The sequence below is a fragment of the Manacus candei genome, unplaced genomic scaffold (genome assembly GCF_025592945.1).
Source record: "Manacus candei isolate 608988 ecotype Guabito, Panama unplaced genomic scaffold, ASM2559294v1 h1tg000035l, whole genome shotgun sequence".
Taxonomy (NCBI): domain Eukaryota; kingdom Metazoa; phylum Chordata; class Aves; order Passeriformes; family Pipridae; genus Manacus; species Manacus candei.
Window position 1 is genome coordinate 9,333,583 of NW_026138083.1, and position 21,855 is coordinate 9,355,437.

At 40.4% G+C, this 21,855-nt stretch overlaps 1 protein-coding gene across 5 annotated transcripts in view; it reads right to left on the reverse strand.

The window, feature by feature from the left end:
* TTBK1 (tau tubulin kinase 1) overlaps positions 1–21,855 on the reverse strand; it is a 108,600-nt gene that overhangs the window by 40,349 nt on the left and 46,396 nt on the right. For 4 of the 5 annotated variants that reach the window (XM_051793029.1, XM_051793030.1, XM_051793028.1 and 1 more), the window contains 6 exons: positions 14,610–14,675; positions 12,876–12,968; positions 12,034–12,159; positions 7,424–7,578; positions 6,293–6,512; positions 1,518–1,693 (listed from right to left, as the gene is read on the reverse strand). In XM_051793029.1, coding sequence (XP_051648989.1) covers positions 1,518–1,693; positions 6,293–6,512; positions 7,424–7,578; positions 12,034–12,159; positions 12,876–12,968; positions 14,610–14,675 — 836 coding nt within the window. Of the gene's footprint in view, positions 1–1,517; positions 1,694–6,292; positions 6,513–7,423; positions 7,579–12,033; positions 12,160–12,875; positions 12,969–14,609; positions 14,676–18,876; positions 18,930–21,855 lie in introns of those variants that run through there. The other variant, XM_051793031.1, reaches the window with a different exon arrangement.

The window sequence follows — 21,855 nt, forward strand, 5'->3', positions numbered from 1 at the left end:
CTTAAGTATGCAAACTAAGAATGAAAAATGGCCTGTACTGTGTGTATGAAGAACTGGATTTTAAAGAGCTGTTGCTGAAAAAATAAAACTCTGAATTTAGCCAACGTCTTCATCCATTCCCCAGCAGAGGAGAGACACCTTGAGAAGAATAATTTACTCCAGAAAGCCAAAAGAATTTGCCAAAGCTGGGAATCAAATCTGTGTTGCAAAAGGATGAAAACAGAATAAAGAGAGATTGTGGGGCAGAATGGGATTGTATTTGCACCATACTTGGTGCAGGCTACTTGGAAGATGAAAAAAGATACCGGTTTTAAAACCAGAAGCTGAAGAAAGAAGACAGGAGAAAGGGATGCATTTAGCATGATGCTGAGTAGACAAGGAAGAGAGGAAGAAAGAAAGTAAGGAGTTAGAAGGATTTAGTGAATATACAGGACTAGTGTTGCTGACTTTATATTGCCTTGTTTCCCTTCCTATTTTAAAGAGTCTTTTTTCTGAGCAAGAAGAAAACAAACAGGTAGCAAGTTATTCAAACCCTAAATTATTAATAGCAACACAAACAGTCCTTTCTAAACTACAGAAAAGCATTAGATTACCCCAGCCACTCAGAATAAAACACTGCCTAATACACTGGGGGTAGTGCTTGGAGCTCTTCCTCTCTCTAGTTCCTTTACATCCTACTTCGTTTCCAGCTACCATCTCCTTGTGACTGTTCTTCTTGGCTGAAGTCTGTCAGATTTTCTCAGAGAAGAAGGCCTGTCTCTCCCTTACCTCTTTTAGAGGGGCCATTTCACCATATCCTACAACCACAGTGCATGCCCTGAATTTCAATTAGAAACATAAAACAGATGTGAAGGGCATTACCAGTACCAAGGGCTTATGTTTTGTAAATATGTTCTCCAACACACAATAGTTTAAAAAGCTTCTTTTCATCATTTTTTTATTAATCTTGGGTTTTTTTGTTTATTTCTTTGCTGTGGATCTGAGAGAAAGCATTCCTAATACCTCAAAATCAAGAAGCAAAGTGTACTTTTCACATGCAAACAAGTACAATGCTGTATGTTGAAAAGTGAATACTTCTACTCCTATTGATGAAAAATAAGGAAAAATAATAAAATAATGAAACCCACCAGATCAGGATCTGCCAGTTACAGAATATATACACCCCTACGTGTATGTATCCTAAGAAGATTCATCCTTCCCTCCCACCTCAGGCCAGTCAAAAGTTTTCTGACTGTTACTTTATCTCTGATTTGATGCTTTGCTTTTCCTTTGAAAAATGTCCCTCCTTCCATCTGTGGAGTTCTTCCCATCCAGGGACAGGATGGGAATCATTCCCACTAACTCTCCTCATTAAGAGACATGAGTTTATATCTCATCAGAAAGATTATAAAGCTCATGAACTCCTCTACCCAGAAATAAACTTCCAGTGCCTGCTGATCTAACGATTAGGTTGGTCTCAGCGGTCAATCATCAAGACACTGCCAGAAAAAGTAGGAGGCTACAGAGGGTGAACAAACCTTCTTTCATGTGGATCCCCTTTGCCATCAGCAGTGGAGAGGCGTTCTGACTCCGGGCTGTTCACACGGCGGTATCTGAGGGAGCGTACTTGTGCGGTGGGGGACTCCGGAGGCACTCGGACAGGGGAACTGGGGCAGACACCGTTTCTCTGCTCCTCTTCCACCATGCACTGAGTCTGTAGTGGGTAAACACAAAGAACTTAAAAGTCTGACCAATCCCATCCAGCACTGTTGCTCAGTGCTTTCTTCCAGGATACAGTTTCAGCTGCATTTTCACAATCTACACAAGCAATTCCTGAAGGAATGCAAGGGTCTCTATGCCCTGGCAATTACTGAGTATTAAAATAAGGCGCAGTTTTTAAATAAATTCAAATATTTAATTCAAATATTACTGTCTTTGCAGTAGCCTTTGCATTTCAACTACCTTGAATCCAAAGGAGTTACCGTGGGTTAACCTACTGCATACACAAACTCTAACTGCTCATCCAAGATGTCTATGAGCCCTTGTTTGCCAACGTTCATCTATGCAGAGTCCACACATTATATTGTGTGGGAAGGAAGGGTTGAAAATGGAAGATTTGGTGAGGAGATAGTGCTATTTTTAGTTGTTTCCGCTCAAGATAACCCTGCAGCTCGGAAGGCAGAAAGGGACCTGGGGGTACTGATTGACAGCAGGTTGAACATGAGCCAGCAGTGTGCCCAGGTGGCCAAGAAGGCCAATGGCATCCTGGCCTGTATCAGGAACACTGTGGCCAGTGGGACCAGGGAAGTGATTCTTCCCCTATACTCAGTGCCGGTGAGGCCACACCTCAAGTGCTGTATCCAATTCTGGGCCCTTCAATTCAGGAAGGACATTGAGGTGCTGGAGCAGGTCCAAAGAAGGGCAATGAGGCTGGGGAAGGGTCTGGAGAACAAGTCCTATGAGAAGCAACTAAAGGAGCTAAGGTTGTTCAGCCTGGAAAAGAGGAGGCTCAGGGGAGACCTCATCACTCTCTACAACTACCTGAAAGGAGATTGTAGCCAGGTGAGTGTTGGTCTCTTCTCCTAGGCAACCAGCAATAGGACAAGAGGACACAGTCTTAAGCTGCACCAGGGGAGGTTTAGGTTGGATATTAGGAAAAAATTCTTCGCAGAAAGAGGTACTGGGCAGTGGAATGGGCTGCCCAGGGAGGTGGTGGAGTCACTGCCCCTAGAAGTGTTTAAGAAAAGCCTGGATGTGGCACTTAGTGCCATGGTCTAGTTGACAAGGTGGTGTTAGGTCATAGGGTTGGACTCAATGATTTCAGAGGTCTTCTCCAACCTAGATTATTCTCTGATGCTAAGAATAATTTTTCAGTGTGGGAATTTTCACACGTGTTTCCTTTGGGTTGTTTTCTGTCTGATGAAAGAAATGGAATTCTCTCAAAGAAGATAACAGAATGTTGCTAAATACTTAAAAGCACTCTTTCGCACAGGCTTGGAGGGAATGGAGATAAGAGAGTTTAGAATTGTAAAAACAGAGCCTGTTGATGAATTTGCATATGCATCAGGCCTTTAATATGCACAGCAAACCCCATACTGGCCTGGTGCTTTTGCCCCTGCCAAATTTGGACTTAGCAGTGTATGTATGTCTCTGCAATGATGGAATAAATCTACTCTTCATACTTCAGCTGTGAGTCATGGTCATCTTGGTTAACCTGCATCTATCAATTCATACAGTTGCAACATTCAAACTTTTACATCTGAAGAACTTGATATGACTAAGCCATTTCCTAATTACCAGGGTAATGGCTTTTTGTTTGTGTTTTATTTCTTTCTTTGTTTATTTAAATCATGCTACTCTAAACAAAGTCCTCCAGGACATACATTCAACCACATCTGTAAGAGCTTTCCACAGACCCAAGGTCATGCAAGAACCTGAACATGCTCATAGACATGTACATATTTCCTCACATCCGTACATATTTTCCTTTTTCATACGGCCTTAGTGAATTTGATTTTTTTTTAGCAGCAGACAAGGAAGCAAAAGTAGGTGACTAACACAGCTGCCTTCTGCCTTCCAGAGTGTTGATTCCTCTTGGAAGAGAGGGCCTGCTTAGGCAAAAGCATAGAGGCAGAATGGTCCAAGGACTACAGCAGCAGTCTAGGATTTGCATTCAAATACTGCTGTGTTGCCAGCCATGCAACATCAGCTACGACACACTGCCTCTGTGTGGGAATGTGTATGCAGGTGCCAGTGCAAGTTCCCAGTACGGAGAGTGCTTATCCTTCTCTGCTGCATGCCTTACATTCACTTGTCCTCTATTAATGCTAGAGGCTCTGAACATAAGCAGCTTCTCAGTAAAATGCTGCTGATCAAGACAGTTGCCTTTGTGCATGCAATGAGTACATAGCAAGTCAGTCAGTGTCCATAAATTAACAGACCTAAACCACTCAGGCTGGGTTTGGAATGTATAACTAAAGAGCCTTTGCAGCTAGGAAGAGCGGAGGAGAACTTCCAGGCATTAGAGGAAAAGCAGAATAGATGATAATGATTTAATCTGTAATTCATTCATGGCCAGGAGACAGTTAGTGACAAAGGAAGGTCAAATGCATTTGTGAAACGAGAAGAGTGCTGATATAACTGTCGGGTAGCAGGCAACTTGGTAAGATCCCAGAGCAGAGAATTGGGGGATGGTGTGGGAGAACAGTGACAGTAAGCCCTGTCCTTAGCACAGAAATGGGAGAAGTGGGACAGAAGGAGACCAGAATTGTGTGAACAAAGAAATAAGGATGACCTTAGAGAATTATTAGGAAGAAAAAACATGGCAACATCCACTTATCACCTAAATGCAAAGAGCAAGACAAGGAGAGACAGCTACTTCTAGTGCTACAAGACTGAAAGATGAAGGACGGTGAAGTTGTGAATAGCAGAAGGGTGTTTAACGCACCAGCTGCCCTTGTGGTTCTGAAAGACACAAGGGATGCCTCAAATTACAAGCAGAGGTGAAGATGTGCCCTTAGATATCAAATCTGCAGCATCCTTTTTTTCTTCATATGGTGACTGTTACTTAAATAAAAAATTATTCTCTCTCAGAGAACACTCAGACTAAAGATAATAGGTCTGGCAAAGCAAGGCAGGCCAAGAGTCAGACTAAAGATAACAACCCCCAGGGAGAGAAAGCTTTGGAGAGCATGATGCCCTGAGGTCTACTGCATAGACTGCTGTGTAGCACAGACTTGTCAGAGCTGAAGTGCTCATTGCCATGCTGACTAACTCTGTAAGTTGCTTTACCAGTAATCTGACAACAAATAGCATATTCCCTGGTGGGAGAGTCACCTGGTTATGCTGTGGATCTTGTAGAAACCCCTCCTGCCTCTAACTGCTTTTATGATAGGGCTTGTGAATGACAGCGCTGGGTACCTAAGACATGACATAGAACTAGCACACAGAAAGGACATTTAGGACTCCCCTGTGCATACCTCAGTCTGACTGAAAGCATCAAGGTACCTGGTGGTTAAAAGGAACAGAAAAATACACAGAAGTTACCAGGATTTTTCTGTATGTTGTATGAACAGAACTGTCCCTCTCTACCAGGCTTTTCTTATTTCATGTGCCAGCGAGAGATGAAGAAGTGATTTGAAATTGGTTCATAATTCCCAGTGTTGGGGGATGCTGCTGCTAACATTCCATACATATAACATGTTGATCCGAATTATTTGCACTGGAGAATTTTAAGCAAGTTAGATAAGATTATTTCTTGTCCATGCATAATGATTTTTCTAATAAGACTAAGGATTGCAAAGATATCTACATTGCTGAAATAAGGACTAACTTTTTACTGGTAAAGACTGAAGTGAATTCTGGTCAGACCCAGAAGACTGATAGATTTAACATGCTAGTCCACAAATGTCCATTAAAGACAGGTTTGTGACATGAATCCAATATGCCCTAACAACACTTTAAGACTGATGAATGTTTCTCTGCTAACACATTATATATGTATCTGATGTCCTGATACAAATACTAACTTACTTACAATATGTAAGCCGATCTAATAAATAAACTAACTGGTAGATCCTTATACTTAACATTTACTATACTATCATCACTCAATGAGGATGCCTCCAAGAAATTAAGTAAGATTTAAATGAAAGGACTAAGAAACATCTTGCAGATTATGAGGAAAATCAACTGAAGTATACACTTCATGCAAGCTAAAAGGTGCAATATGATTTTGGAATGCAGAAATATGAGAATATTAAGTGATGGTTTCTCTCACTCTTCACAGGGGTGAAACCATCATTAGATGCTCCTTATAGATTGTCCTACCCTTAGAAAGGAAAGTTAAAAAAAAGGAAGAGAGAAATTAGTGATGATTCAAGATACAGAAAAATACAGCTTATGAAGACACCTCTGATTAAATTTATTTACGCAAGAGGTTGGAACACGATAAACTTTTGGCTTATAATTTCCAAGCTTGGGGCATTTCTGATATTGTATCAGCTATGCAAGGACTAGAATTCTCTTGCTTGAGGTATCAAAATCCTAGATAATTATATGATTGTAAGAAAGATTCACTTTAGCATTAGTGGCCCCCAAAATGTCACTTGCATAAAGATCCAAATTAATCCCAACGGCTTTTACTCTGTGAAAAAATTGTTTGTCATTTCCTCTTTCCACAAGGAAACTCCTCAGTGCTTTTTGGCCTGCACTATGTAGCATGTTACATCAGTGGATCTGAGTGGCTTCTAGCAGTCTGTGGAACCATTGCCCTAAATCCAACAGCCACAGGAGATCAGGGAATGTTCTTTACTTTGCTGATGCTGATCCTGAGTTTGTTGCGATTCACATCTGTCTCTTCCCAAACTTCACCCTCATTGAAAGCGGTGTTTGGAGTCTGACCAAGACCTTCCACTGGCCGGCCTGACAGGATGGGAGGAGCATTCTCTTGATCACTCAGATGTTCACCCTGTAGGACATCCTCAGTGTTCTCACGAAGCAAGTCCCCAGGTACTGGAGTGACATTAACCACCCTATGGAAGAGATAAGATGATACAAATTATCAGTACATAAAGAAGGAGGCCTATCACACTGCCTCACAGGATCTCCTTAGCAGTTTTTAGGGTATGACCAGGTTGAAAAACAGGCAGACCAGCTTTATCCCAGATACGACAGCCTGAATCAGAACATCTAACGTAAACTCACAAAGACAGTGGGTTGTATCAGTGGAAGCATCTTGGGACCCTTGATACACAGGCTGAAAGCTTCTTCAGAAGTGCCCATCACACAGTATTGAGCTTAGAAGAAACTTCCCCCTTTGCACAAGCAAATGAGGCTTAATAGGCCTTATAGCTTTTATTTTCTGTAATATTACTAGGGATTACTGTTATCCCCCAATGCCAGCCCCCTCAAAAGCACCTAGACAGACCAGTGAACCAAACCTCATCATTTTTAGTTTGGACTCACCTCCACTTCTGAGCATCAATCTCTGTGTACCTTTGCACCAGCACATGAAACACGCTGTAAAGGCTTAGGAGTTGTGTTAGAGATGTGACCAGTACATGCACTCAGCTGCACTCAGCTCACTGTCAATCACAAACCCACCTCAAAGCAGGTGCTCTCACAGAAGCTCCAGGCATGTATGCCATATAATATGCATGATATACAAGCTCCATTGATCCTGCTCAGAGGTCTCCAGACATCCCTTAATGTGACTCCAACCCACACACTCACCCCCAGTAGAAAATGCATTTTCAAGACAACAAGGACCTGAAACCTGGGTTCCACCACCTTAGACATATGTTAATATACGAAGTCAAATGAAGTGGTGGCTGCCATGAGGGCCCAACTTCCAAGGATCATAATGGTCTTGAAATCTTTACAAAAACAAACTTATTACTGAGCTTGTTGACCATAGTCTGACTGGCAAAACTGTGACACTCACCCAAACATGGCTGCTGTTTGCCTGGTGTTTTGCTGTGGTGGAGTTGAGGTGCTAGTGGACAACAAAATATCTGTACCAGCTTTCTCCCAGTCAAAGGCTTCATTTTCAGTGATGCCTCTTTCTTTCATGCTGTTCTCAAAAACGGACATGATTAGCTGGAATAGATTTACAAGAACGATTTATGTTAAGTAGCTGAGGGTGGCTCTCACCAAAAATCTAAAGTATGCACACGCAGACTAAGTGTAGTTTATAATCTCCAGTTTGCCTAAAAAAAGGTACTAAGAAATGAAAGATAATGTTATAAAATGGTAATGATTGTTTCTTAGGCTGGTTTTGGCTCAATAAATGAAATTTCTTCAAAACTATAAAAGAAATGCTTGCAACTGATTTGATGAAATCTTGCAGTTGCCTTGTTACTCCAAATCTAAATCCATAACTTCAGCTCAACTTTCCTGTGGATGAGACATGTGCAGAACAGTACATTTGATATGTAGTTCAAGGACTATCAGAAGAAACAAATACAACAGGAATATGCAGTCCTAGGATGCAAATTCCTTGCAGTGTCTGGCTCAAATGCTTGGTCAGGAGCCCTACATTATGCTTATGCACAAAGTGGCCTGACACATTTGGCTGCATAAGAAAAAAAAACTGTAAAAGAGATGATACAATTTTCTTTATAAGATGGCAGGTACAAATGCTCATGCTGATGTGCTTTATGCTTGTTGCTGCCTAAGAACTGATATTCTTTAAGAGAGAATGAAACTACTGTCAACAGTGTTCCATGCAGCAATGCATTACCCAGAGAAATCTGATGTTCTGCTGTCAAAGGGAAACTGGATGCTATAGACCAACAGAGCTATGAGGTCCTATATTTCTAATAAAATTATTTAGCTAAATAATGTAGAACTGACAGGATTCAGTCTAAAGTCTACAGAGAGAAAAAGTGTGGTGGCAAATACATTTGGCTTATGGTATAGAATTAGCACTAAGTTATGAATAAAAATTACCATGAACAAACACTCTGTTTGTATTTATATTCCAGTTCTCTCTATCAGCATGATCGGAAGGACAAGACAGCCTATCACTTCCTACTACCTTCCACCAAACTGCAGTAAAATGTCTATTTGCAGCTTTCAGATGAGCCATCTTTTTCCTCCTTTTTGTGACCTAGAACCCCAGAATTAGGTGCTCCACTCCTGCAGTGACACAACATTTCATTAAAAGAATTTCCACAGTAGACTGTTGGTCTGACCAAGGCACATGTAATGCCTCTCCACTGTGAACATGACGTGACAGTGGTACCAGCTTCTTTGTCTTGAAAGAGATTTTACTGGTGTGACAGTTAAATACGATAGGATTGTGTTTCTGCTTGTTAGCCTCCTGTCACAACAATGCCATTTCCCCTCTAACCCAGATGGAAATGGGCATTAATCTGCCTAATTACTTACTGAATACATAAACTTTCAGACTATACCTATCTTCTGGCAAAGAACACACCAGTTATGTGAACTACCTTCCTTACTCATTCCAACTTGAGTCCTGCTAATTTTATTTGACAGTTTCTTATTTTCATACCAGAAGAAGCAGAATACAATAATTTGCCATTCATTTCTTGCCATTCTGCCTTTGATTTTAAAGATGTCACGCACATGTCAGTACTCTTATTTTTTTTCAAAGTGTACTGTCCTATCTAATTAGTCTTTCCATATCTGAATCCATCTTGAGCCTCCTTGCTACCCTTCTTTACATCTTCTCTGATTTGAAGATATCCTTTTTGATATGCAGGAATGGAACTGCAGACAGTATTTAAGAGTATGCTTCACACAAATCTACATGGTAATACAAGGATATTTTCTGTTTACCCTCTAATGCTACTCTAATTATTCTTAGGATTCTTCTGACTGCTACTTTGGCAATGCTTTGACTGCTACTGTCAAATGTCTTTCCAAAATTAATATCCCCACATCCTCAAAGATAACTTGCAAGAAGTCCACACATTTGTAGACAGATGCCCTTATAAAAGCCCTACTGGCTTCTGTTCACTAGATCATCCTCACCCATATGTCCACTAATCCCAGTCTTATCACAGCTTCTCATTCTTTGTGATGGACATGTCGGTGTCAGGGACTGGGATCTTCTGAAGCTATTTAAAAATTGGTACTGCTTCTGCCACCTTCCATTCCTTTGATACTGAAGCAGTCTGAAGTAAGAAACCACATGCTAAAATTAGAAGTTCAGGTTCAGCTGTCTTATTCTTAGTGTTCCTTCATGCCATCAAGGACCCACTTAGTCAAAACAACTTTTGATACTTTCTGCTATAACTTATTCTGTACCTCTTGCATTTGACTTTGCAGGCCATTAGGGATTTTACAGCCTTCTTCACAGGCTGAAGGATACTACTGTCCTAATCTACCATTATTCCGTGGATTTATTGAGTCTTCTCAGCTTTCTCTGAAACCTTTATACTTCTGATGAAAGGTAAAAACCTTACAAGGAGAAAAGTGGACTGGAAAACTGCACATAACAGTCCCAGGTGCTCAGGATTCTGTGGTTGAGAGTGAGAAAGAAGTGAGGCACCAGTTCACAGTCATGACCAAGATGTAAGGGGCATTAAATCAGGCTGGCAGGTGGCAAATGTAGAACAAACAGAAGAAAGCAGTTCTTCTTACAGCAAGAACTTAAGCTGTAGTGCCGCCCTGTCACATGGTGGATGCTGAACACAGACAGAGATTGGATAAGTTAGAATCGTAGAATGGTTTGGGTTGGAAGGGACCTTTAAAGGTCATCTAGTCCAAGCCCCCTACCACAGACAAGGACATCTTCAACTAGACCAGGTTGCTCAGAGCCCCTTCCAGCCTGTCTTCAAATGTTTTCAGAGATGGGTCATCTACAACCTCTACCTGTTCCAGTGTTTCATTATCCTTATAGTGAAGAATTTCTTCTTCATATCTAGTTTAAATCTACCCTCCTTCAGTTTAAAACCATTACCCCTTGTCTTATTGAAACAGGGCCTGCTAAAACATCTCTTCCCATCTTTCTCACAGGCCCCCTTTAGCGTATTTGACTGAAGTTGTAAATTGCCTCCTTGTGAAAGATTAAAGTCTTCCACAGTAATACATCCAGATAAATCAACATAAAGACATCTCTGGAACTGAGCTCTTTGGAGAATTTGCTGTTTGGAATAGGTCTCCAAGTCAAGCCACTTTAAGTGGCAAGCTGCAGAATTTTGTGGGGAATTCCCTTTTGGAGGCTTCTTACCCAAGCTGCAACTGCAGGAAACTGAAGGCAAAGAGGCAATTCACAGCTTCAGTCAAATCCCCTACTGTAAAAGAGCTGTTTGTGATTTGTACGACCTAGAACTGTCTGAAAACATCTCCCTCCATTTCCATCTCAAGGATGGCTTTTCAGTACCATTACGACACAATTATTTTAAACTGGAATAGAATATAGGAGGATGTAGGTTCAAAAAGAGATTCTGAAACCTCTAATCCAACCACCTGCTCAAACCAGAGCTACTGAAAATGCAGATCAGATTCCTCATCCAGTCAATCTTTGGAAATCCCAAGAATGGAAATTCCACAGCTTCTCTAGGTACCTGTTTCATATTTAAGAACCCACATTCTCATTTTTTTCCCCCTAGATTTAGTCACAACTTCCCTTGCTGCCTCTATTCTCCCCAGAACTGTCCTTGAGGCAGCAGAAAACAGGAATCAGATCCCCTCTTTGACTTCTCTTTTCCAGGTCAAAAAAATCCAGCTCCCTCTGCATCTTCTCAGTCCCCTTCCATCCCTCTACAGCTCTTCATCTTAGTGGCAAACGTTATTTTTCCACTGCACTATCTGGAAAGTATTTGCCTTTTTTTTCTTTTTAATTTTTTAAAAGTGTGTGTTGCTACGCTACAATACGTACATGGCTAAAACATAAAAGCACTGCTGGAGAGAGCTTGCTGGAACACCCTCCTACCACTTTCCCACTCATTTTATGCACTGGCAACAGAAGCAGGCATAGATTTGCTAATAAAATGTTCTTTCCATCACTCTGTCTTAATGTACAGAGAAAACCACCGTGATAAAAAAAAAGTGCACAGAATCAAGTTGCTCCAGTTATATTGTGTTAGTTGAGCTACCATAACTGATCATATACATGTTGATAGCAAACACTGAATGGGAGGAAAATCTATATGTTAGATGAATATTAAAGAAAGAGACAATAATGGCCAAGGCCCATATGAGTCTGCAAGAAAACAAAGGGGTTGGCAGGCACGGTCGAGCCGCTGGTATAGGCTCTTTGCAGATCTTGGCAAGCTGCACTAGAATTCTGTGACATTTGGAGTACCTCAAAATTTTTGTGTTTTAATTAAAGCCAGAAGTACAGTGTTGTTTGGGAAGAGTTTTTTGGTGTGGAATACAGAATTATTTTGGACAGTGAGGTGGAAGGAGACAAAAAAAACATTTGAGATTTTGGAGAACTGTACAGTTCAGCCTTTTTTTCCTGGTCCTAGGAAAGGTATTTCTCAGCCAGATATAAACACATGAATGGAAATCTTCAAAAAATCCAAACACCAACCTGCAGTGCCATGCACCATACTGGTAGCAAAGAAAGGCTCCCACCTGATAGTCTGGCTTGGTGAAGTAGTCTAGGCTTGCAATGTGATCCAGAAAAAGGTGGAACTCTGAAGGCATGTGTTTTAGCAGCATTCGGTGTTCATACTTTTCTTTTATCATGCCAACTTGCTCCTGGGAAAAAAAAATAATCTCAGAGCCAAGAATCTCTTCTATTGCTTCACATTTATACAGACTTATCTCTTCTGCAATATCACCTAGTCTTATTCCTGGAACACAGCCTCTTCCAGCACAGTGTCTATACACTTCTTCTGTTTGCTGTCCCAAGCACAAGAAGGTTGATTAGTGCAGGCAGAAGTCAAAGGGGAATCCTGAGTTAGAAACACTCCCCAGAGTCCCTTTAGCAGAGCCTTCTGCACAGGCAATCTACTTCTTTCCAGGGATTTTATTCTCTAGCAAAAAGTGTTTCCAAGACATCATGAACAGCTAGGTTTATTCTGCCTAACTTTCTGATTTCAAATCCCATTTGGCTTGTTTAGCACAGCAAAGCATTATCCTCCTGTCTTTCTAAAGGCTCTTTTTATTTGTCAAAAGGACAGCTCAGTCTTTCCATTTTATTTTTTGCTTTTCAAGAACAAAGTAAGTATCACTTGATCAAATATGATTAACAATGTGCATTAAAATAAAGTCTAACTACTCCAAATAAGAGAAGTCCACTCCGTGCATCAGAAAACCAGGTTAGCATCTTGCAGCAAGATCTGATGAAAAGAAGATTCTGGCTTTACTTTAGAAAAAAGCTGCACAGAGCTGCAGGACAAATAATAGAGAGTCATAATAATTAAAATTATTATGGAACACCCTCTCTTAAGCACAGACACTAGGTTTCCTACCTTATCTTTGATCTTTCGCCATGGAAGCTGACCAACCGCAAACTCCACCAACATGTAAAAGAGGGACCACAGGTCATCATGTCTACCCATCTCCTGAAGAAAAGAGAGACTAAGACTGAGGAGCAAAGTTCCACTCTGCTCAGTAGTCCAGGTGTGCTTTCCAGATGAGCTGCCTCATTTAAAAGGCAGGAAGAGAAGTCATACTTCCCATTCAATGACTAAAGAAGCCAAATTAAAGACTTAAGACACAAACCCAAGCTTTTATTAAACTTGGCAACGTCAATACAGTCACCTAAATAACCTCATTTGTTTTCATTTTTGTGAATATATTAGCAAAGGGTTTTTTATCTATACAAGAAAGCACAAGTTTTCCGTAGGATTGTCCCTCACTGAATATTCCACGGAGTGAAATACTTATTAATGGGATGTGGAATAACCTAGATTAAGAAAAAAAATCCCAAAATTTGTGTAGGACATATTTTTTATTATTATTTCTAAGCTTAAATATCATTCAAACTCTTTTCACAAGATAATATTTGCTCAAGGGCTTTTGCAAAACACTTGCCATCATGCATCACAACAGTTTACAGATTTATAACACTTCACATACCACTCTCCTCCTGGGCTAGTGAATGGGAAATTGAAACATGGAGGTTAAGGCTGAAATTGCCAAAGCATACAAATTCATTTTTGGTGCTCAACATCCAATGTCTAGAACATGATTTCTCAGAATAGCCTGCATTATACAGCAATTTTTGTGTCTAAATATACATTCAGCTGATACCAGCTACAGCTGGCACTATTCAGCTCTTCCAAAAATTATACTTCAGGTTTCTCAGTGTCTCCCAGGAAACAGAGAACTTATGATGGCATTCAACTGCCCTCCCCACATCACACTTTCCACATTTTGCAGACAATAACTTCTCTCCTTAAAAGAACCTGACACTTCCTTATATGTCACAGGTCATTCTACAGATTCAGCACAAGAAAAGCCAGAAACCTCATGCAGGAGGGCTGATAGTTTCCATCTGGCAAGCACTTAGCATAACTTAGAATCATAGAATTGTATAATATGGTGAGTTGGAAGGAACCCATTAGGATCATTGAGCCCAACTCCTGGCCTTGCACAGGACACCCCAAAAATCACACCACTGGCCTGAGAGCATTGTCCAAACTTAATGTTTACCATCTGCAAAGGAACATTATCGAAATAGGACAGAGGAGCGTTTTGAGAAGAATGTTGAACAAGACTTCTGGAAGTGTTTAGAAGGAAACAGGCCAGACACTATGTAAATAATGGCTCTTTTCAAGGAAAAATAACCCTAACTAGGTGGCTCCTCACCTGACAGCACGACATTAATATTAAAAATTACAGGTGAAGAATGGATTTTAGGACCTGGCACTTGGTAATTCTCAGCTGAGTTCTGCTAGAAACTAGCAGCAAGCAGCCTGGCACTTACTCAGATTTCCCCTTAAGTGTGTGTGGGGTTTGCCCTTAAAAAGTGTCTGATAATGCAATAATTACAATTATTAAGGCTGCCAACTAGAGAGGATCCAATAACAGAATCATAATTTTCATTTTACAACCTTGACCACCTAATGGAAATCATCTGATACACTAACTTCTGTAGATAACAAACCAAAACTCTTGCCTCTTACTCCCCTGCCCCTGAAAACAGGTTTCTGAGGGGAAATAATCTTACTCTCAACTCCTTATAACCCGAAAATACTCACTCGGTTTTTGTGTGCATTCACAGAGGCATAGCGGACCGTTCCTCGAAAACCAGCAACATTGCGGGGCTGAAGGGAGACAAGAGAAAATCTCAGAGACAGAGCAGACAACTAAATCCCCTGCGCAGCTAAATCCTGAGAACTTCTTGTCTATACTGTTATTCCATATATACCCAAGAGATACAAAGCTCTTACTGCCTTCTTGTGCTCTAGCAGCCAGCTAAACAGACAGCAGTCTCCAATTCTGCATTTCTAGAAAAGATTATTTTACAGAGAAGGCAAGGTGGTTACAGTGATATGTTAGAACAGTAATAGTCTAAGCATAGAGATAAGAACATTATCCAGGATCATATTTTCCTTTTTAAACTCCAGGTCAAAGGAAAAGCTAGTAAAGAAGTGCAAGTGCAAAACTGAATCATGAATAACATGAGCTAAGCAAAGCCTGAAGACAGCCTGGTCAGGATGAGAACAGGAATTGCCTACTCTGATACAAGGCAGATGACCATACACATTTACTGACAATGCTTGTCGACATCTTCTGCAAGACTTCAACAAATTAAGAACCTCTGACTTCCAGAGTTCTTACTTTTTTCCAGATTCTTCCCAGTATATCTTAGACCATGCATCTTTATTTTCTCTTTCTCTGATTCTCCATTTCCTGTATTTGGAAAGTGAAGGCTCAATACTGTGGCTGTGGAATGGCATTCCAGTGACTATTCCTCTAACCTGGAGGCTTTTTCTCTTTCAGGAGCTGAGTAGCTCTTCCAGCTCTTTCTACTGCTGCCTCCACAAGAACATTATCCACGTGAGTTCACTTAATGAAGATGCCATTGTTCTGAAAAACTTGCATTTAAATCATGACATCCACCAAATCCTTTCAGTTGAACTAGAAGTACCAGAGTTAATGCGAGTTAACAGAGTGCTTTCAAATTTCTTGTGGCAAAACCAGGTTCAGGCCCACACTTCTTCCATCTTAAGGCTAAGCTTGGGCAAAAAAGTAAACATACTCATAATGAAGATCCTAAGAAAACTGGGCACATTAATAACAAGTCTAATTGAGTAACTTGTCCCATGTAGGTCAGTTGATTCACATTTGTTCTTTAAGCTGTGCCTATGCTTTCAAAACTGCACCTAAAACTCTGTACTTCTGTTCCAGGGCACCCTTCTGCCACTTTAAATACGTACAATTCAGTTGCTTCCTTTTGGGTACAGGGAAGTTGCTCTGAATTTCAACATTCTCAGAAAGAATAGAACTTCAAATGTTTGTTAAGCAAGTTCATCAACACCATGCCATGAACATGTACACCTGTATGGTGTACAATGCAGCTCTTAAGTTACAGTGACTCCAAGCAAAAAAAGCTGCAAGTCTATCTTACAACTCCTTTACACTAATCAAATACTCCACAAGGAGAACCTCTGTGCACATCCCATGCACTTAATGCAGCATTTAATCTTGCAGTACACCAGCCTGAGCTATAAGATACTTATTTAGCAGCAGGTAATAGCAGAGATATTGTATTGCTGTTCCTCTACCTCATTTCTCTCAGAGCATGCAATTTAGGATTTTCACTGACAAATGACTGCAAAATATTTTCAGAATTCCAGTGAATTCACTGATGTGAGTTCCCGAAAAGCAGAATACTGGCCACTGGAATACATCTGTTGAACCAGCTGACACCATAAATTTTCTCTACATACTCAAAAGCAAGAGGACATTCCTCTTTTCTATTATGAATGGTACTTTGATACTTTTCATGAGACATAAGAGTGTGTTGTGAACAATTCTAACATGTAATCCATAATGTTTTCACAACAAATATTATTCAGTGTTTGCAGTCCATGGAAGTTGTCTTTCATGTTCTTTCCTGACTTCAGTGTCTTCAGTTATCAGCTGTGTATGTACTGAACCAAATACCACGTGTGCTGGTTTCAGTATGGTTGGCAACATCTCTGAAAATCATTTTAGATCAATACATACTATTTCTGGCAGACAGGCTATCTTTGTAGTCTTTAATTAGATCTGTTCTGAAACCAATGCTAGGCAGTTTCCAAATGTTATTTCCCTCCTCTTTCAGAAGCAAATCAAAACCCAGCCATCTTTTAACTGTGCATCTGTCCCACAGCCAACATGACTGGCTGCTCCCCAAGCCAGTCCTGCTGCTGAACCCCAAGGGCTCTCTCTCTCTAGTCCTCTTTCATGTAGTACCCCAGTGAAGGGTACTGCAACTAAGCAAGACTGCAATTGCTTTGACAGGACCTTCAGAGTCCTTTAAACAAAACAGGTAGATGCTAACTGTGTAACAGCATCTTTTTCTCATAAAGGCTGCACCTCCTGTAACGATGTTTGATTGCTCTGCCAGTCATAAGGCAATTAGTCATGCTTTTTGACTGTGTCACTAATCACTTCAATCAAATATTTCCCAGGCTGTGGAGATACCTTGTTTTTCATCCAAACAAACAGCTCCTGCCTGAGCATTTGTTGTAGCACATGCTGTATACCCAACTGTTATTGACTTTTGTTCTGAATTCACCAACATTAATTTTCCAGATGATTTCTTTACACACTTCATTTCTTCCAGTTAATAAATTTCATCCCACCACAACATTGTCCAGTGGTGGAAAAGAGCCTGGATAAAACATCCTTGTTGTCCAGACCAATCCACATTTGACACAGAATAGAAACTGTTACAGTTAGGAGGTTCAGACCATGGCATCCTATAAAACTCAACTGATTTGAATCCCAAAAATGATGAATATATAATAAGGTAGCAAGTTGAAATACAATATTCAACTATGCATGATTTATTTTTAATTTTTTACTCATCAGTATTACTATCAAAAATGTTATAAAGTATATCTCTTCTTGCATTCATGCTGTGTCTACCACAAAGCTGAAGTACTTTATTACACAGTGCTGTTGGGGAGATGTCACAGATATGAAGTATATTACATTAGAAGCTTGATTTAAAACGAGTTTTAGTTTGGGAAAATGTCTTATATCGCTACCACAGAGTAAAAACCATACTCTGTGTTCCTTTCACTGCATTGCAATGTAGACTACCTCACAAAGACAGAACCAGGTAACAAAATCCTATATGAAGTGGATGCACTGTTCCAAGCTGTGCTCTTTTCCACCCATCAGCTTTTCATCATTCTCCAGGTCAAACACTCATGATCATTTGTATTTCAAGTGCCAACAGTGTCTCCCTTGTGATTCATATGAAGTTTGTCTTTCCAGTACACTCCCTTTATTTGAGGAGTGCTTCTATTTCCTCACTAATCTGAATCCCAGTTCCTTATACCATGTTCCTTCATAGAGATTAGAATTTTTCCTTTTGCCTCACTGGTCCCTAGACTGATATTCTGAATGTCCCACTTTTCAGCTTCCTTCCCAAAAACTTGTATGCCAGTACTTTCCTTCTGCTGTTTCTTAAGACCGTGGTACTCTCATGGAACATGACCACTGGTTCTTCCCCTACTTTCTGGAAGCCTGTGCAAACACCTCATGAGACCCACCACCTTTGTCCCCGGCAAGCCTGCTGTCATCTAAGATCATTAACTCATCTCTCCTGGAACCAGGAAAAGGATTTTCAGCAGTAAGAACATGAAAAGAAAGTTAGCACAGATCGACAAGAAGGTGGTAAGGGGAGAGAGAAAATGCCACAAATCATGGAAGGCATTTGGAGATACATCTTGGATTGAAATAACTTGTTGTTATAAGGTTGTGATAAGCACGAAAAGTGAAAGAAAGCTTTAACTGAATGAAAAGGAAGAATCTCTGTGACTTCTAGAAATCTTCTGCTTCTTCAGTTAGGCTCATGGGGGAAATGCAGGGACACGCATCTCCACCTCTTCTGTTGGGAACAAAATCTGCACTTCTTATATGTGTTTTGATTTGCTAATTTAAACAGCACCACTTTGTAGAATTATTAATGATAGAAACATATTTTATTGCAATGGGGAGTCAGAAATGAATAGAGGAAGCTGGACCCAGAAATGTAAGATGAAAGAATTCCCCTCCCCTTGCCTCTGAAACCACAGAAGTGACAAAATCACAGTCTCTGGTACCACCCAAATATCTGCCAGCCCCTCAGACAGAATCCCAATTGTTCTACGTCTTTGCATCACATTTAGGTAGCTGTCACGATCCTGCTGAAAAACAAGCATATCATGAGGAAAAAAAGGAAAACAAGGTGTAATTTGGACTTCCGTATATAACAAAAGCACAAAACAAAATGAAAACCCAGAAGCATGGTGATGGCTCACTCACAACTCATAGCAGAGATGGTTACGAGCAGCGGATGGGAAGCCAACGCATCAAACACAGCCTCAAAAGAAGAGCCCAAAAGAACTGTAAAACAGAGAGAAACCCAAAGAAAAACATGATAAAAAAACAACAAAATGAGAAAAAAAAATTAAACAGAAATGAATTAAAAAACAATTCAATATTGTATCCCAACAGAAACCTGCATCTTGTTTAGCTCTTGCCATCTCCCAGCACCCTTCCCAGGGCTGTTGGCCCACACCATATTTAGTTGAATTTAGACACGAAGCATTGAGTGAGCCTGTGTGGTTTGTGAGTGCTCTGTAAGTGGTGAGAGGGGTCCCTCTAGAGACTACCTTCCCCCTGCTCACATATCACACCTAATAGCGTCATAACAAAGGTGAGAGCAGAAATGCATACAAACCTTTGCAGGTCAGCTGTATGGTTCTACCGTGATTTTCCTTTCTAAAATTATCTGAGGTACACACCTCCCTTCCTCCCCCAAACAAACTGATCTAAAATCCAGCAAGGGGATTTGCTCTTTTTTATCTCTTGCCCTTTTCATCTAGAGCAAGTTCTAACGTTAGTGCACAGGTTTCTAAAAATGAACAGCTATGTCCCCTTCCCCATTTGAATTGTCATAGGTTCTCATCCAAGGTATTAGTTTTTTTTCTGCAACCACCACCTTGCTTTCTCACCATCAGTATCCATACAATCACTGGCTTGTCAACTTTACAGGCTTCACAGCAGCCAAGTTCAGGCATGTTCCCCTTCCCTGATGACTTCTGCAGTGCTCCACCTAGAAAGAGCAGGGTCTCCGCTGTCTGTGGGGGGATGCAGAATGGGGGTTTGAGAAAGAGCAGGATGAAAGTCAGTGCTGCTTGTAGGTCACATGAGCTGTCATTCTATCTGAGAATGGCACAGTGTGGAAATCTGAGGGCCACCCTGATCAGAGGCAAGAGCTAATATTATAATATATTATATAACCTTAAAACTCAATTCAGTGAACTGAGGAAAGACCTCAGCTGACAGATATGTATTCCAACAGAAATCAACTAATCAAAAGCAATCGACACAATGGAGTTTCCCATTTGAGTCTTACTATTCCTCTTTCCTAAAAATGTGCAAATTCTAACAATTCCATAAATTTTGCATGAAATTTAGTTTTGAGAAAGCTATTTAAGTCTCCTACTATTCTTTCCAAAGCAAAAGACCCTAAGGAGATGAGTTAAAATGCCACAGTTCCTATTTTACTTTAGGAGAGTTCAAAACTTCCAATGGATTTTAGCATAACTAAAGACAATTTTGTCTTTCTAAATAGCATGCACCAACCACTCATCATGCAATTCCTGCACCTGAATTTGTGCTGAAGATAAGAATGCCTTTATCACATTAGAAACAAGGCTAAGAACGAGTTGGGTTTTTTTTTCAATGAAAAGCTTATTTCAGTTGTAATCCTATTATTCAGTTATCATGATTTTTAACAAGAGAATTTTGGCCTCAGAACTGCACTTCTTTCTTACACGCAAGGTCCCATAGGGGAACCAGTAGCACAGAATATCTCCACAGAAAGCATGAGGAGGGCCATGTAAGAAAGATAAATTTTTCATGTGCTGTCACAGAACAGGGGAATTGCTGAAATGGAAATGCTTTAGAGACCATTGTAGAGTGTTAGTCACATCTCATTTGGGATTTACAGCTCCTAACACTTTCCTGGAGTCAGATGGAGCTGATGGTCCTTTTCTATCAAAATGAAGAAGACAAAAGACAGTTGTGGCAATCACTGACATGCAGCAGACTTAAGTTCAAATCTCCCCATCCCTTGAATAGACGTCAAACCCACACCTCCCTCCTTCCAGAGTACACCCTCATCCCTAAGCCACAGGGTGCTTTGAGATGCAAGTTTAAGAACATACAGGTTAGAAAGGATATCTTTTGCCCAGAATAACTGAATAATTATTACCAAGAGAGAGCAAGTGTATGACCTGGCAGCAAATGCACTTATCTGATGGAGAGACTTGACCTGCAATCCAACTCAACATTCCCGTGCCCAGGGAGCAAAGCCCCTGTTTCCTCACCACCAGCCACAGTAATAGTTTTAAAGTTCCTCTCTGTGTTCTCCATTGGGAAGAATAATCAGAGCTTCCTGTGGAATGGCATGGACCAGAAGGAATGACACATTCAGATGAAATGTAACCCCCCCATAGCTTGGCGGTAAAGGCACTCAGAAATGGAAAATGGGATCTAAGTCCCCTGTAGGCATATATAGGATTTGAGCCCGAGTCGTCCTTCCTTTTTCCTCACTTCTTTAGCACAAGAGCTCTAACTAGAGAGTGCTACATAAAATAAAACCAACAATAACCTCAGGTAGATGATCTGAGGTCACCCTCACCGAACCAGGGCTTCCAGAAGAGGAAAGCAGATAAGTAGGTAGTTGTAACAAGATACAAGAATCCCTGCATGCTAAAAGATTTTCAAATCCATCAGCCAGTCTGCTTTTCATACATCTAATTTCAACTGCACTTGCTTTCTGTAGCTGTGATGTTTTAAACCAGAACATGATCTCCCTTCTCAAGTTCAAATTTGCTACTCCAACAATGAAAGTAACAAGAACCTTAACAAAATTTTCATGTTGATCTTTTTTATAACTAATCCATTCCCACAGAAACTGCATTTTTATAATATATTAAATGTGCAATATTTTTTAAGACTGAGGTCCATTCTTTTTCCTTTTCATCTCTGTGTGAACAAATGTGACTATGCTGTGCTTTCAGCCTTTCCTGTGACTACCTTTTTATAACACAAAGTTTGAGACAAAAATTATATCCCCTCCTAAGCTAATATAGTACTACAGCTCCATAAATCTGTTATTCTACTGTAAAACATTCATCTCCTACATAATACTACGGATTTACATATATTTCAAGTACAAAGTAAGTATAAAACTACTGGGTTTCTATGTTTGAATTTTTGGGGTATCGGGAT